This window comes from Bombina bombina, chromosome 3, assembly GCF_027579735.1.
Source record: "Bombina bombina isolate aBomBom1 chromosome 3, aBomBom1.pri, whole genome shotgun sequence".
Taxonomy (NCBI): Eukaryota; Metazoa; Chordata; class Amphibia; order Anura; family Bombinatoridae; genus Bombina; species Bombina bombina.
Window position 1 is genome coordinate 412473104 of NC_069501.1, and position 16959 is coordinate 412490062.

The 16959-nt window shown below is 37.2% G+C and overlaps 1 protein-coding gene across 1 annotated transcript in view; it reads left to right on the forward strand.

The window, feature by feature from the left end:
- SLC26A9 (solute carrier family 26 member 9) overlaps positions 1 to 10357 on the forward strand; it is a 72396-nt gene extending 62039 nt beyond the window's left edge. Inside the window, exons 16-20 of the mRNA XM_053704669.1 lie at positions 3363 to 3650; positions 4246 to 4300; positions 4613 to 4758; positions 4939 to 5013; positions 10198 to 10357. Of these exons, the coding sequence (XP_053560644.1) occupies positions 3363 to 3650; positions 4246 to 4300; positions 4613 to 4758; positions 4939 to 5013; positions 10198 to 10245 (612 nt within the window). The 3' untranslated portion in view covers positions 10246 to 10357. The remainder of the gene's footprint in view (positions 1 to 3362; positions 3651 to 4245; positions 4301 to 4612; positions 4759 to 4938; positions 5014 to 10197) is intronic.
- Positions 10358 to 16959: the final 6602 nt, after the last annotated feature.

Consider the following 16959-nt stretch of genomic DNA (forward strand, 5'->3'; position numbering starts at 1 on the left):
TATAGAGGTGGATAGGGATCACTAACTCCTACAGCTACACACCTATTTTTTCTTTTATTACTTTTTCTCCCTTCCCCCCCCTCCATTTAATTTTTCTTTTTTTTTTTTTTTTTTTTTTTTTTTTTTTTTTTTTTGTTTCTCTGTGTTACGAAAGTTATAACGATCAAGAAATTGTTATTATAAGAAGGTAAAATTAGGAAAACCCCCCGCAGAGTATACAATTTAATTTAGAGAAATTTTGGTCAGCATTAATAAATATTGGTGGTTCCAGTATTTTATTTATTTTTTATTTTTTTCTTCTCTATTGATTGTCTTGGGCCCTGCGTGGCGCCAATTATGTGTTATTTGTAATCTTTGTTTACACTGCTGGTTATAAAATAAAAAGTAAAAAAAAAAAAAAAAACTGCAAGCTCTCTTAGAAAAATACTAAGAAAAATAGTAAATTAAGGGAAAGTAAAGTCCAAATTAAACTTTCATGATTCAGGTAGGGCATATAATTTTAAACAATTTTCTAATTTCCTTTTATCATCAAATTTGCTTTATTCTCTTGGTATTCTTAGTTGAAAGCTAAACCTTGGTAGGCTCATATGCTAATTTCTAAGCTTTTGAAGGCCACCTTTTATCTGAATGCATTTGGCCGTTTTTCACAGCTAGAGGGCGTTAGTTCACGTGTTTCATAGAAATAACATTGTGCTCATGTATGTGTAGTTATTTAAGAGTCAGCACTCATTGCCTAATAAAATAAGGAGGCAGTAAGCAGAAGCTTAGATACAAGGTAATTACAGAGGTAAAAATTTTATTTCTGTAACAGTGTTGGTTATGCGAAACTGGGGAATGGTAAATAAAGGGATTATCTATCTTTTTTTGGTGTTTACTATACCTTTAATTTTTAGAAATTTGCCATGAACCATATTAGACATGTAGGGAAATGTATATGTATAAAGTACAAATATATATATATATATATATATATATATATATATATATATATATATATATATATATATAAATAAATATATATATATATTAACTAATAATGGGGGTTGGTGGCACTCAATGTGTGAGCTGTTTGGTGTAAATCACCAAAAATGATTGTGCAAGCAGTCACAAAATATTATAATAATATACCATAAAAAGGAAGGACTAATGTAGATTTATAACAAAAGTCAAAGTGTGACACAGGCTGCACCAAAAAACATATACTTTATTTACAGCTTTATAAACTCAGTGGAATCTCTCCTAATACAGAGTGTGGCTGTGTAGCTGATACATAGACAGATTAAGCACATGTCAAAATAAATAAAGATATATCTAAACGGACGTCTGTTGAATTATTAACACCATATAGTAGACTTTAACTTCACAAAGGCATGTCTAAAACCTTTAGGGAACAAGCTTGAAAAATATTTTAAAAAATACACACACTATGCAATCACCAATGATGTTATAAACTGGAGCACTTAAGTGCCTAGGCACGCTCCTTATATTATCCAAAAATTAGACAGCTAAATATAATGAAATGAAAGTTAGTAGGTGTGGGGACTGGGGAGCACTTAGTGCAACTGCACGCTCCAATCCAGCATGGAAAGAATAATCAAACAGTTCCTGTTTATCACAGATTAAGATTTACCAAAATCTTCAGTCTCTGGGCAAATCAATCAACCGGTGCCTCTTTCCTTAGTTTAGGACAAAACCGGGACTTCCTTTTTCCTCCAGATTTGGTTTATATCACTTGTACTGTGTCTTTGTTATTGCAAGTGTAATCCTCTGCTACAGTGATTTTACCTTGTCCTGCTTTTGAGTATTAGAACAACTCACTTGATACACAAACACCACATGTGTGTGTGTGTGAATAAAGACAATGCACTCTCTGGATTTAAAAGATTCAATACGCTTTACTGTGTGACGTTTCGAGGCTTTCCTCAGACAAAGATATTGTGAACAATGAAACAATATAAAGATATACATAAGCCCCTCCCCTCAGTGCACCACCAATAGCAAGTGAGACTGTACACCTTGAACTAAATTAGCTAGTCAGCCATTAACCATATTCACATTTCATACTATGCCACTAGACTGAAATCCAATATATCATTAGCATTGAGATTACACACTGACCATAGGTCATTTGTTTATTTGCTAAATTGCAGAGTTACGTCACTGGTTGCACAGCTGATTGTGATGGTGTTTACATGCAGGTTTAACCACGCCCCCTTGGTTTACCCACAAATACTATACGCGAGGTTCCCTGTATTTGGTACGGATGGCGTCCTAGGCTACTGATATAACCTCACTGCACAATTATACAGGTATCCCTAGTAGGGGTTCATATTATATACACAGAATTGAGTAAAATATTGTGCTGTATACATGGTTACACAGTGTCAATGAGCGGGTATATTTCTATAGGTATGCTTAAGACAGAGTTATTATATTTTACACCATTTACAGATACGGCCTTATTCCATCTCCCTGTTGCTCAACCTAGGAATTGTGTGTTTGTTCTCAGGGCTTACATATATTGTATAACACTAATCAACATATCTGAAACACACTACTGAATCGGTTTACATTTGTATATAAGTGTTAATGATGACATATCTCAATGCTAGTAATATATTGGATTTCAGTCTAGTGGCATAGTATGAAATGTGCATATGGTTAATGGCTGACTAGCTAATTTAGTTCAAGGTGTACAGGCTCACTTGCTATTGGGGCTACACTGAGGGGAGGGGCTTATGTATATCTTTATATTGTTTCAATTTCTTTGTCTGAGGAAGGGGTGAAAGTCTCGAAACGTCACACAGTAAAGCGTATTGGATCTTTTAAATCCAGAGAGTGCATTGTCTTTATTCACTTATTGTATCTTTGATGCACCCTGGTCAGAAAAATTGCTGAGTCTGGATGAGTTTGTGAGAGTGCTACAATCTTCAAATTGTATATATATATATATATATATATATATATATATATATATATATATATATATATATATATATAAAATCCATTATAGAAGAGGACTGCACTCACTGCACTCACTGCACTCACTGGATTTGGTATATAAAATAAAAAAAATTATTAAGGTGACGTTTCGGGGTACGCAGACCCCTTCCTCAGACCAGGCGTACCCCGAAACGTCACCTTAATAAATTTTTTTATTTTATATACCAAATCCAGTGAGTGCAGTCATCTTCTATAATGGATTATTGATATACCTGACTTGACACCCTGGTTGATGTCCCTATTGCATTGTGAGTGCAAACCCAGCTCTTTAACCCTGCAGAGTCAGACCATTATATAGTAAAAATTCTAAACTGGTTTGCAGCTATTCATTTCAAGCTATTCATCTTTTCATTTTGCAGACGTTGTCTCTTCAAGAACTCCAAGAGGACTTTGACGGAGCTGAACCCACAGATTCTAACAACAATAGCACTGTGAATGGGACTAGTAGTGCAATCAGTTACATAGCATCCAATACTCTCACAGTGGGGCCACCTACATTGCGGAACATTCCAAACGGAGCATCGACACCAGGGCAAATAGAAGATCCAATCATTACTGCCCCTCCCATTGTTAATTTCCACACAGTTATCATTGACATGAGTGGGGTCTGCTTTGTAGATCTTATGGGAATTAAAGCTCTTGGAAAGGTAAGGGAATCAGTCTGACATTTCAGTAGTTATACATTTGTTGAGAGATTATATTTACCAAATTACAAGAGACTAAAACAAAGTAATATATTAAAAGTCCAAAACTGCATACGTTAACTCTAATCTCCATGGTGGAACTAATTAACAGTAGACAGCAGTGCAAGAAAAATGTGGACCCCTTCATCATATGTAATACTCATTGGTAAATTATAGCAATAATACAATTGGAAACATTCATTGATATGAAATAGAAGAGTACTCACTCAACTATCATAGCTATATGTAAAATTGAACCTCAGATGTTTGGCTCCTACTTTGGTTTTAAGGGACAGCAAAGTTGAAAACACCATATCATAGATTTAAACATCAGAATCATAAAAAAATGAAATGGCCTGGAGTTTGAATACATTCTCATTTTGACACACTCATAATGTGATAACAAAAAGGGTGCGGCAGGATAACGAATCAGAGGCTGAATAGCCAAACTGAATCTTCTCATTCAAAGTAAGACATTGTTGTTGCTCATAGCTGAAGAATTCTTTGAGAAAAAATCCTTTAGCTGCTTCTAAAATATCACATATTTTCCCTTTTCCAGCTATGTACTAGTTTTCAAAGGATTGGTGTGAATTTCTTCTTAGCAGATGTACAAGGTAAGATTGTGTACTAATAACAATGTATGAATTATATGCAAGTTTACATATGTCGATTTATGAGATAGGGGTTAAATTGAGATACATAAAGGTGCGTGCAGGTGTATGGTTCAATTGTAAATGAATATGGGTTAGTTTAGATGCATAGATATGAGAGCAGATGTATATTGTTATATTTGAGAGTGCATAGTGTATATTTGAGCAAATGCTGAAAAATTAGAGCTGTTAAATCATATACACTATTACCAATGTAAAAATACTACATTTGCCACATGAGCAGTCTTGTTTATACAGCTATGCATCTTATTTCAGCTCAAGTCTATGATGATATTGAGCTTGGGGGAGTGTTTGTTGAGGGTGGTCTAGACCGGGATCACCTCTTCCTCACTGTGCATGACGCTGTGCTGTATGCATTGGCCAAAAATACTGGAACAAGGCAAACAACTCCTACAGGGAAGGTAAGGTGCACTGTAGATTGCTGCTACCATTATCATGCACAAAATCACTTCTAATCTCTTACTTTCTGTGCTCTGTTGTTCTTACTGTCCCAGTGTTATAACAACTATAATTCTCACAAGTTCTGGAAAAATTGAATACATTATTGTTGTTAGTAATGTTAATGATACTGTGTGTTTCAGGGATCTGGTGACACAGAGATCCACATACAGGACACACAAGATGAGATCAGTGATGATTATCCTAACCTGGAGGAGGTGAGAAAGTACTGGGGGTTATATTAATATTGAAAAACAATAATGTACTCTTTCAACCATTGATGCAAAGGCCAAGAGTGCATATTTGGTACCATGCAAAATAGTTTGGCTTTCACAATGAATATATCAATTAACCCAAAGTGATACCGGCATTTGCAATGATGAGATAGAACAATTTCTGAAAAATTTGGGACAGCATGGAAAATGAAAAACAAAAAGAGTCATTTGAAAATTTAATTCACCCTATACTTTATTGAAAACACATTATTAACACATTATTTGATGTTTTACTTTGTAAATTTAATATATTTTTGAAAATATACACTTATTTCAAATCTGATGACTGCAACATACTCCAGTTGGGACAGTCAACTGCTTACCACTGTGTAACATCACCCTTTCTTTTAATAGCACTTATTAAGCATTCAGGCACTGAAGATACCAGTTGGTTAAGTTTAGCAAGCAGAATTTTCCCCTATTAACCATTATGCATGTCTTCAGCTGCGCAGCTGTACGGGGTGTTTGTTGCCTTATTGTGCGCTTCATAATGCGCAACACATTCTCAATCAGAGACAGATCAGGACTGCAGGCAGGCCATGCTAGCACCCACACTCTCTGCTTATGCAACCATTCCCTTGTAATCCAGGCAGAATGTGGTTTGAGTCCAGCTGGAAAATGCAGGGAAGTCTATGGAAAAGAAGACGTCTAGATGACAGCATATGTTGCTCCAAAATGTATACATATCTTTCTGCATTAATGGTACCCCCACAGATGTGCAAGTTACCCATGCCATGGACACTAACACACCCCCATAGCATGACAGACTCTGGGTTTTGGACCTGACGCTGATAAAAGCTTGTATGGTACTTTTCCTCTTTGGTCCGGAGAACGCGATGGCTGTTTTTTTCCAAAAACTAATTGAAATGTTGACTCGTCAGACCACAATACACAATTCCACTGTGCTACTGTCTGTCTCAGATGAGACTGAGCCCAGAGAAGTCGGAGACGCTTCTGGACAGTGTTGATGTATGGCTTCTGCTTTGCATAATAAAGCCTTAACTTACATCTGTGGATGCAGCGGTGACTGGTGTTGACTGACAAAAGTTTACCAAAGTATTCCCGAGCCGTCTGAGGGATTGGAGATCACGCGCATTCAGAAGTGGTTTTTGACCTTGCCCTTTACGCACCAAGATTTGATTGGTTTCCTTGAATCTTTTAACCCCTTAACGACCAAGGACTTGTCAGACACGTCCTACAAAAAAATACAGTTAGTAACCAAGGACGTGCCTGACACATCCACTGGGGTTTCAATCGCTAGAAGCGATGGTGTTTGCTTCCAGACGCTTTCAGGCTATTGCAGTGATGCCTCAATATTGAGGCATCACTGCAATACCCTATTTAACCTGTGGCCATCGATGGTGCCGTTGTTGTGTGGGAGCAGTAGCAGGGAGGCGCGTGGGCGGCCTATCGATGCTCAGTTCTGGATCCTGTCACTTGGATGTTAGTGCTAAGAGTCAGGATTGCGGCGGGGGTGACGGGCTTGCGCCACATTAACACAGCAATTTTGAGAAGGTATGGGAAGGAGGGAGAGGAAGGGGGGAATAATACATGCTGGGCAAGGGATCTGGGAGGGGGAGCATGGGTAGGGTATTGAGGGGGGCAGCTACACTACAGAAATATAAAATATTTTATTTTACATATAAAAATAAAAAAACACATATTTGGGGTCTGCCAGTACCCAATATGGCGGCAAATAGGTAGAGGGGGAGGGTTAGAGAGCTGTATGGGGGGTCAGGGGGGATCCAACACTGCAGAATCAATATAAAAAAAAAGATTTTTATTTTAGTACTGGCAGACTTTCTGCCAGTACTTAAGATGGCGGTGACAATTCTGAGGTGGGGAGGGAAGAGAGCTGTTTGAGGGGGGTCAAGTAGGGATCAGGGGGTGGGATGTGTCAGATGAGAGGCTGATCTTTACACTAAAGCTAAAATTAACCCTACAAGCTACCTAATTAACCCCTTAACTGCTGGGCATAATACAATTGTGGTGCGCACCGGCATTTAGCGGCCTTCTAATTACCAAACTACAACGCCAAAGCCATATATGTCTGCTATTTCTGAACAAAGGGGATCCCACATAAGCATTTACAACCATTTGTGCCATAATTACAAAAGCTGTTTGTAAATAATTTCAGTAAGAAACCTAAAGTTAGTGAAAAAGTTAGCATTTTTTTTTATTTGATCGCATTTGGCGGTGAAATGGTGGCATGAAATATACCAAAATGGGCCTAGATCAATACTTTGTGTTTACTAGACTACACTAAAGCTTAAATTAATCCTACAAGCTACCTAATTAACCCCTTAAATGCTGGGCATAATAAAAGTGTGGTGCGCAGCGGCATTTAGAGGCCTTCTAATTACCAAAAATTAAAGCCAAAGCCATATATGTCTGCTATTTTTAAACAAAGGGGATCCCAGAGAAACATTTACAACCATTTTTGCCATAATTGCACAAGCTGTTTGTAAATAATTTCTGTGAGAATGTTTGTGAAAAAGTGAACGATTTTTTTTTATTTGATCGCTTTTGGCGGTGAAATGGTGGAATGAATTATACCAAAATGGGCCTAGATCAATACTTTGGGTTGTCTACTAAAAAAAAAAATATACATGTGAAGGGTTATTCAGGGATTCCTGACAGATATCAGTGTTACAACGTAACTATCGCTAATTTTGAAAAAGAAAAAAAGGTTTGGAAATAGCAAAGTGCTACTTGTATTTATTGCCTTATAACTTGCAAAAAAAGCAAGGAACATGTAAACATTGGGTATTTCAAAACTCAGGACAAAATTTAGAAACTATTTAGCATGGGTGTTTTTTGGTGGTTGTAGATGTGCAACAGAATTTGTGGATCAAAGTTAGAAAACGTGTGTTTTTTCCATTTTTTCATCATATTTTATAAAAAAAATTATAGTAAATTATATGATATGATGAAAATAATGGTATCTTTAGAAAGGTAATTTAATGGCGAGAAAAACGGTATATAATATGTGGGGGTACAGTAAATGAGTAAGTGGGAAATTACAGCTAAACACAAACACCGCAGAATTGTAAAAATAGCCCTGGTCCCAAACGGTCAGAAAATTTAAAAGTGCTCTGGTCACTAAGGGGTTAATTATATTGTGCACTGAAGAAGGAGAAATTCACAAAATCCTACGTATTTTTCTTTGGGGAAGGTTGTTCTCAAAGTGTTGGACTATTCGCTGACACATCTGTTGGCAGCCTCGACCCATCCTTGCTCTTGAAGGACTAGGCCTTTTCTGCTTATATACTACTAGCCCTAAAGCCTGTGTACATGGGCCAATTTTTTGCTCCCTCTCTCTTCCCCCTCTCTTTTGTGCTCTCTTCCCCACCCCTCTTTTGCTCTCTCCACCCCTATTTTGCTCTCCCCCCCTATTTTGCACTCTCACCCCCTCTTTTGCGCTCTCTCCCCCCTCTTTTGCGCTCTCTCCCCCTCTCTTTTGCGCTCTCTCCCCCTCTCTTTTGAGCTCTCTCCCCCCTCTCTTTTGCGCTCTCTCCCCCCTCTTTTGCTCTCTCTCCCCCCTCTTTTGCTCTCTCTCCCCCCTCTTTTGCGCTCTCTCCCCCTCTTTTGCGCTCTCTCCACCTCTTTTGCTCTCTCTCCCCCTATCTTTAGCGCTCTCTCACCCATCTCTTTTGCGCTCTCTCCCCCTTCTCTTTTGCGCTCTCTCCCCCTTCTCTTTTGCGCTCTCTCTCCCCCCTCTTTTTTGAGCTCTCTCCCCCCTCTTTGACGCTCTCTCTCTCCCCCTCTCTTTTGAGCTCTCTCTCCCCTCTTTTGTGCTCTCTCTCTCCTCTTTTGTGCTCTCTCTCTCCTCTCTCTTTTGCTGTCTCTCTTCCTCTCTTTTGCTCTCTCTCTTCCCCCCTCTTTTTGCTCTCTCTCTTTTGCTCTCTCTATGCCCCTCTTTTGCTCTCCCCCCCTCTCTTTATCCCCCCTTTTCTGCTCTCTCTATCCCCCCTCTTTAGAGCTCTCTATCTCTCACGGCGCATCTGGCCCCGCCCGCGTCACGCCCTGTCAGGCCCATATCACATCCGTCTGACCACGCCCACTCCACGCCAGATGCCAGGTGAGGTAGGCCAAGTGTGTTTGTCCTCGCGCGCAGTCTCTACTGTGCATGACAGCGTCGGACAAACACACTTTGCCTTTTATTAAATAGTTTCACACAACCTTCTTATATCAACTTGTCACATCGCTATTAGTCCTAAATTGCCCCTGTCCCAACTTTTTTGGAATATGTTGCAGTCATTATATTTGAAATGAGTGTATATTTTACATTACAAAAAATACATTAAATTAACAAAGTAAAACATCAAATAATGTGCTAATATGTTTTCAATATAGTACAGGGTGAATTACATTTTTGTGTTTGTTTTTTGTTTGTTTTTTTGCATTTTTCATAGTGTCCAAACTTTTTAAGAATTGGGGTTGTAATAAAGGAATGTGAACGTTTTGACAGGTACATTAAGGTAATTTTTAAATTTAAAGTGAATGTCAATATAGATGAATCGGTGAGCGGTTTTTAATAATCCTATTTAAAGCAAGGACACTTTAATTCATCAAAATTTACATTTCACTAATTTTCTTCAAATACTTACCTTTTAATTCTGATACCTCCTGCAGCGATTCCTCCGCCCGTCGCAAGCCCTCTTTGTAGGCCTAAATGACAAATCCGGCTTCCTTGAATCACGGTTTTGCCTCAGGCCATGATTCCCCCGGGGGGGGAAGCCGTGATTAGAGGAAGCTGGATTCGTCATTTCTGACGTATAAAGAGGCTTCCAACGGCCGGGGGAATCGCTGGAGCGGCTGTGAAGATTAAAAGGTAAGTATTTGAAGAAAACAAGTGAAATGTAAATTTTTATTAATTAAAGGATTATTAAAAACCGGGCACTTATTAATCTAAATTGACATTCACTTTAACACAGAAAGCAATGTATTAGAATAGACTAGATTGTATTGTGTTATATTAAAATAAAATAAACCGTTTTCATCTGAAGATGGCAATATTATTGTTTGGTCATTTTAAATGAAGAGTATAATTCTTGTTGTGTCTAGTTTTTATCTTTAATATTCTATATTTGTACCTACTTCTCATATATACTTTCTGTTACACAGGCAATGTTTGGCAGTATGTTTCAAGCTGAAGTTCAGACTGCTTTGTGACAACCCTAATCCCGCCACATAAGCAATATCCCCCGTACAAGCAGATGCCTCTTTTATTGCTCGGCCGAATGGCAGGACATGTAACTTCATGATTCACCTAGACCTGACCACTTAATCTTATTGGGACCAATGACACCTTCTGATGGTAATCCAGAAGAAGAATCCGCTGACAAAGATGATGGAGACTTTCAGATGTTAGGAAAGACCATTTCAACTGGTACTTTAGACCAACACGTGTCAGTGAATCTACATCAAGCCTATCCACAGCTACTGGGTCTATACTTTTTTCATTGATAGCTCATGTTTGCCATTGGATGGCCATCTCTGAAATTCACTCAATAGAAGACTTTCTTATTTAGAAGCAACTTATATGGTGGACAAAATCTTACACATCAGTGCCATCAAATTCAAAAGAAGACACATTATCATAGGATACATTAAAATAAGTGAACCTTGTTTAATTATAGCCAATGCCAATAAATAATTTATAAATTATTTGTCTATTTCTGCCAACATAAACGGTATTATCAGGCAGTGGAAATTAATGAATACTCCTTGGAAGTAATTACCATTCATTAGAGGCAAATTTGTGTCAATAGAATGTAGTTTAACTCATTAGATTTGAATAATATTTATTTAATGCTGAATATTCCTTAATGCCCGTCACTTATAAATAGCTGTAAACAAATGCCATTCATAGGGAGGATATTGCATTGGCCAGGACTGAAATCCACTGGATGTCAAAGGGACATGAAAGGTATTTTGTAATTTGCTGCATTCAATAGATGCTTTTTTTTACATTTTAACTGATGTTTATGAGCTAATTATTTATTTAAATCCTTGTGGAGGTGTGTCTTAACCATCTCTGAGAACTGTCCATATCATCCAATAAGAATGAGTACTGCACTGCAGTATCAGTTATACGTAAATATGCATATACTTTTAATTTTAATATAAATGTAAACATATTACTTAACTTTTCATTCAAAAATAATTTTATAATGTTTAATTGCTGGGGGGTTTTAATATGAGAGGGCTTTTTGTTTTACTCTAATTCCCCCTTTAATCTCTCTACAGTTGAATTATAATTCATTAGGCACAGGCACTGCCTTCCATCATACACTAGTAGAGATCATTTCAATGGGTCTCCTTTACTAAAATGACAGGAAATCACTCTTAAGGGTTAAGTCAAAAGGAATGTGTTATAAGACTGATCTTTTGGTCTGTTAAAGGGATGTGGATGTTTTTACTTACAGGGACATTAGCTCTTTAGTGTAATACAGGGTATTTTAATATGTATTAATTTTATTTTATGTAAAACATGTGCCTGTGCTGTTTTTTTCCTTGTGTTTATGAGGTGGGCCACCATCTACCAATTGAGCTGTAGAAGTCTTCCTTCTAACCCATGGCCCAACTATATACAGACATGCACTTCCTGTTAGTTTTACACAGCTTTACCTTAATCTTTATAATGTAAAAAAAATAAAAAAATATATATATACAATATATATATATATATATATATTTGACATATTTAAACAGTGTTCTTTCATGTGCATTGTGTGTTTTTAATGCCCCTTTAAAATGACTTCATCACCACGAGTCCTTTTAGTATAGTGCAATTCCATTGGCTGCTTGTTGCCATAGGGATTAACAGAGACTGCAGGGCAGTCTTCACTGTAGTTCAGGTTCATTGTGACTAAAGGCTCAGGCAAAATGCACTCTGATTGGCTGTAATTTATGGAGCCTACTTTGTATCAGAGCTAAAGTCCAGACTGTAGCTGCAAAAGGGTGTATATTTTTTTATTATTATCAGCATACGAAAGGCTTCATTCAGTTGTAACTTTGTACTGAAGAAAGTGAAAGTAGTGCATTGAGTGTAATGATGCTTTAAAGTGAATTTCACTAAATAACTTCTTGGTGTCAGTTATCTAAATCTGGCTTTGTTAATTGCATCAAGCACACATCACATACACACTTATCTTCTGTACACCAGCAAGTCTTCCAATATATGACAATTCCCTCTAGCACAATTTAATTCCTTTCATACTCAGCAGGATTACGCAGAAAAAATAAAAAGAAGCTCTGAATTATTAAAGCTGCTGTGTCCTACACATTGTGTATAGTGTACATAAAAAGAGATTAGATAGATAAATACTGTTATTTATTTAATTCCGAATGCTGATTCCTCTGTGTTTAATGTACATGCAGTAAGAAGTAAATAACCAATCATGCACTTAATTACTGTGGGGTGGCAGTCATTATATCTTGTAAACTATCTTTCAGTTTATAATGAAGCAACAGATAGGGACTGCTACATTTAGAAAGACAGAAACCCCACTTTTTTTACACTGCAATTTACTTCTATTATCACATTTTCTTTGTTCTCTTGCTCTCTTTTGTTGAAAAGCAGGGAGGTAAGCTTAGGAGCGTGCACTTGGCCGCAGCACTATATGGCAGCAGTTTTTCAAAGAACGTTATACATTTGCAAGAGCACTCCATGGCAGCACTTTTTCCTGCCATGTAGTTCTCCAGACACATGGACACACACACTAGCTACCTAGGTATCTCTTTAACAAAGCATACAATGAGAATGAAGCAAATTTGATAATAGAAGTAAATTTGAAACTTTTTAGAAAGTGTGTGCTCTGTCTGAATCATGAAAGAACAATTATGGGTTTCATGCCCCTTTAAAAATAAGATGATGTGGTTAGATAAACAATGTTTCTCTGTGAATATCTAAAATGTAATAAATGAACAAAAGAGAAAAAAAGGAGACTTTATTAAAACACTATTGCCGATACTCTTTGTGAAAACGAGAGCTGATAATATTAATCACCCTTAAAAAAAGCTTGACGGCCCAATTCCCATACACTTATAAGTAGAGGAAAGGCCATGACTGGATCTCTCTCGGCTACTTTGCTCAAACAACTTGAGATTTTTATTTGCTTTCATTATTAGGAGCCTTAAACTTGGAATTTTATAAAAACTTAAAGGGACATAAAACCCAAAATATTTCTTTCATGATTCAGGGCCTAATATTCAAAAGCTTGCGGCTCAGGTGAGATGATCTAAGATGTCTCATCAGTACAGAGAGGTCCCTAAAAAATGTTAGAAACACAAACTTTAGTTTCAACAATGTTTTTCCCTATGTAGGGTTTTGTATGTGATGGAGAGACACCTACATTACAAAATAAGGTCTAAACAAAATCCCAAAGATGTTGCATCATTTCTCTTTATGCCCACAAACTTTTGAATATTGGGCCTTCAGACAGAGTATACGTTTATAAACAGCATTTTTTTAATGTACTTTGATTCTCTATTTTGCTTCATCTTTGTATCCTTTCTTGAAGAAGCAGCAATGCATGTCTGGGAGCTAGCTGAACACATCGGTAAGTCAATCACAAAAGGCGTATATGTGCAGCCACCAATCGCCAGCTCCTGAGCCAACCCTTGGTATGCTTTTCAACAAAGGATGCCAAGAGAACTAAGCAAATTAGATCAAATAAGAACATTTGAAAGCTGTTTAAAATTGTATTCTCTATCTGACTAAGGAAATAAAAATGTGGGTTTCATGTCTCTTTAATATGGATCTTTGTCACTTTCTTGCACATGATGCCTTATGTAAGCAGTTCATTCAATTCAACATTTGCTCATTACATTGTTTTTGCACCATGATAAATTGTATTTATATTCCAATAAATGGTTTGACTGTCTATCATTTCTTGTGGCGTATTATTACATTTTTATGGGTGACTAATATCATCGATGAGAATCAAAAGTAGGAAAAAAGTCAGATGTAGACCCCCATATGAACAGTGGGTCCTGAGAACACTAATAATGTTACACAACAAGCATTGCTGATATAAGCATAAGTGAATTGCCAATATAATCTGTATAATCAATGTAGTCTCCACTCCCCTAGAGCAAAGTCCTCTTGTGTAATTAATAAACAATCACAATCTCACCGTTTAGCCGCATTTCCACTTTAGGTGGGACCCAGTCAGTGGGGAATAGACTCCTCTTGCTTGCCTCAGCATAACACACTCCGCCGGGTACTACTACCACATATAGGACGTCCGCAGATATTCAAGCCCACGAGGAAGGTATTGTTGTGATGACGTCAGACGTGACGTTGACACAAGCAGCCAATAGGGGAGGAGGTGTATCCGGAATGACAGCCGGATCCGTGTAGACCTTAGTGGTAATATCCAAACACCAGCAAAATGGCTATGAGCTTGTTGTGTCCAGTAGCTACCATAGAACATAGGTGAACGAACCGTCCTTCTGGTGTATAAGAGCAAGAATGAAGGAAGACCGGACAGTCCGTAATAAAACAAACAAAGCTTTATTAATCCAATTAAAAGCAGTGGAAACAGCAAACATCCGCACAGAGAGAGCGCAACACCAATCTGGCTTACGCGTTTCGGCTTTGCACCGTAATCATAGCTATAATTACGGCGCAAAGTCGAAACGCGTAAGCCAGATTGGTGTTGCGCTCTCTGTGTGTGGATGTTTGCTGTTTCCACTGCTTTTAATTAGATTAATAAAGCTTTGTTTGTTTTACTAAGGATTGTCCGATCTTCCTTCATTCTTGACTAATATCATCATCTCTATTTTCCAGTAAGAGTATAGGCAATAGTGCTTTAGTAAAGTCTCTTTTTCAGTTTTCTTTATTTATTATTCTATTTGACTTTAGCACCAGTACTTATTTTTCCCATCCTGATTTCCTGAGGGGCTTAATAAGTATTTATTATTTAAATATCTAAAATGTATTCTGCTACCTGTCCCTATAATTAATTTTATATATAAGTTCCTCCTTATAACCAGGGGCAGTTTATGACTTAAAAAATGGATGCTCTAAAAATGTTGGCAGAAAGCTTCAGTATTAAAGGCACATTAAACACAAAGGGCTAGATAACAAGTGGAGGGCTAAATTATCATGCGCCTGCTGGTGCGCAATAATTAATCAGCTATTACAAGTGGCTGGTTATTGCTATCATGAGCTTGCAGTAGCAGTTAGTGCTTATAAAATTAATCAGATATCAGATCTCTGGTTAATTTTATAAATGTGCCCAAAATCCCCCAAAATACAGTCTAGTGTATTTTATTAAAAAATAAAGATAGCAGCATGTTTATTTTTTAATAAAATAACTGCACTAGGCAGTATTTTGGGGTTAAAGTTGGTGGGTGTGGGTTTGATACAAAAAAATGGCACTGAAAAGTGCCTTTACTTTGCGGTCTATGGGAACTGTGTGTTCCCAGTAAATATATATGTATATGCTTATATACATATATTTATGTGTTAATATGTGTATATATATATATATATTTATATTTATGTGTTAATATGTGTATATATATATATATATATATATATGCGCTACTTACTCCCTTTAGCAACTCTGACGGCATCAGAACAAGGCTTCCATAGAAGCCTATGAAAGCGCCCTCTCATTATCGCAATGCTTCCCAGCAATGTTTGCATTGCTGTGAACTTGTAATACCAGTGCGCCGGTATTACACAGTGGAGCGCAAATATCGCTTTCATAAAAGCGATATTTAGCGCTCCACTTGTAATCTGGCACAAAATAAATGCTAGACAAAATTATGTACTCAAAGCAAAGATTAGCCTGAGAATAATATGATGTTTTTAAAAATTATATTAGTTGTTAAAATATTGAAGAAATGTGGAAAGTTTTATTGTCCAAAGAAGTAATAGTCGCCGCTACATTGTAACCTAGGTTTCTCTTATCTTAAATCCTCTACTGAGACCAATTATGGACATATATAAATAATTTAGTAAATTGAGTAAGCAATGACTGTGTTGAATATAACAGTATTATCAAGTCTGGGGTCTGCACTTTCAGTTCTTGCAGGAATTTGAAAATACACAATTTCCGAGTTATATTACAGGAAAAAGGTGACAATATATATATATATATATTGAATGTATATTGCAAAGGCTTTTTTTACTACAGATAATTAAATAATTTTATATTACAATCTGAAGGTGTTTAATATCCCTTTAAGGTAGAAGGGTCGTACTGGTGTGTGCAACAACATTTTCTACCTTTTGTTCTAGCTTTTTCTTATCAAAATCCCACATTACCTTCCTCTTTGCCTTACTAGAGGAAAGAATATGTAAAAAGGAGCTCTACTGAAAATGTACGGTTGTTGACACTTTTGAAAATTTGGGGTGCGTGCATAGAATTTCAGAACACCCCCTAGATTTGCCACTGTCCTCATAACCTCTCCCTATTTATCCTTTTGCTGCCGAATAGAAGCCTATGGTCCCATGTACTATACTGCAAGCAGACAAGGTTCCCGACTCTGGAACCTATCTGCCCAGCTTTGCGGCAAACAAGCAGCAGACACTGTAGATCCGCTTATATCTGCTGTTGCGCAATAATCACTCCAAACAAACACGTTCAGGGTGATTTCAATCTGCCAACTCTGAGGTAGCGGTGAGGGTAAGAAGCAGCCTCACAAGGGCTCCATGGCAGAAACCCTCCTCGAGTACAAAACTAAACAGAATATAGGATCCCATGAGAATCTAAGGATCCCCTTCATAACCCAGTACAATGAGAGAAAAAAGACCATAGAAGACATAGTGAAAAGACATTGGCATTTACTTAAGGACGACGACATCATAGGCGAACATTTATCTGAACGACCATGTTTTATTTATAGAAAGGCGAATAATTTAAAGTC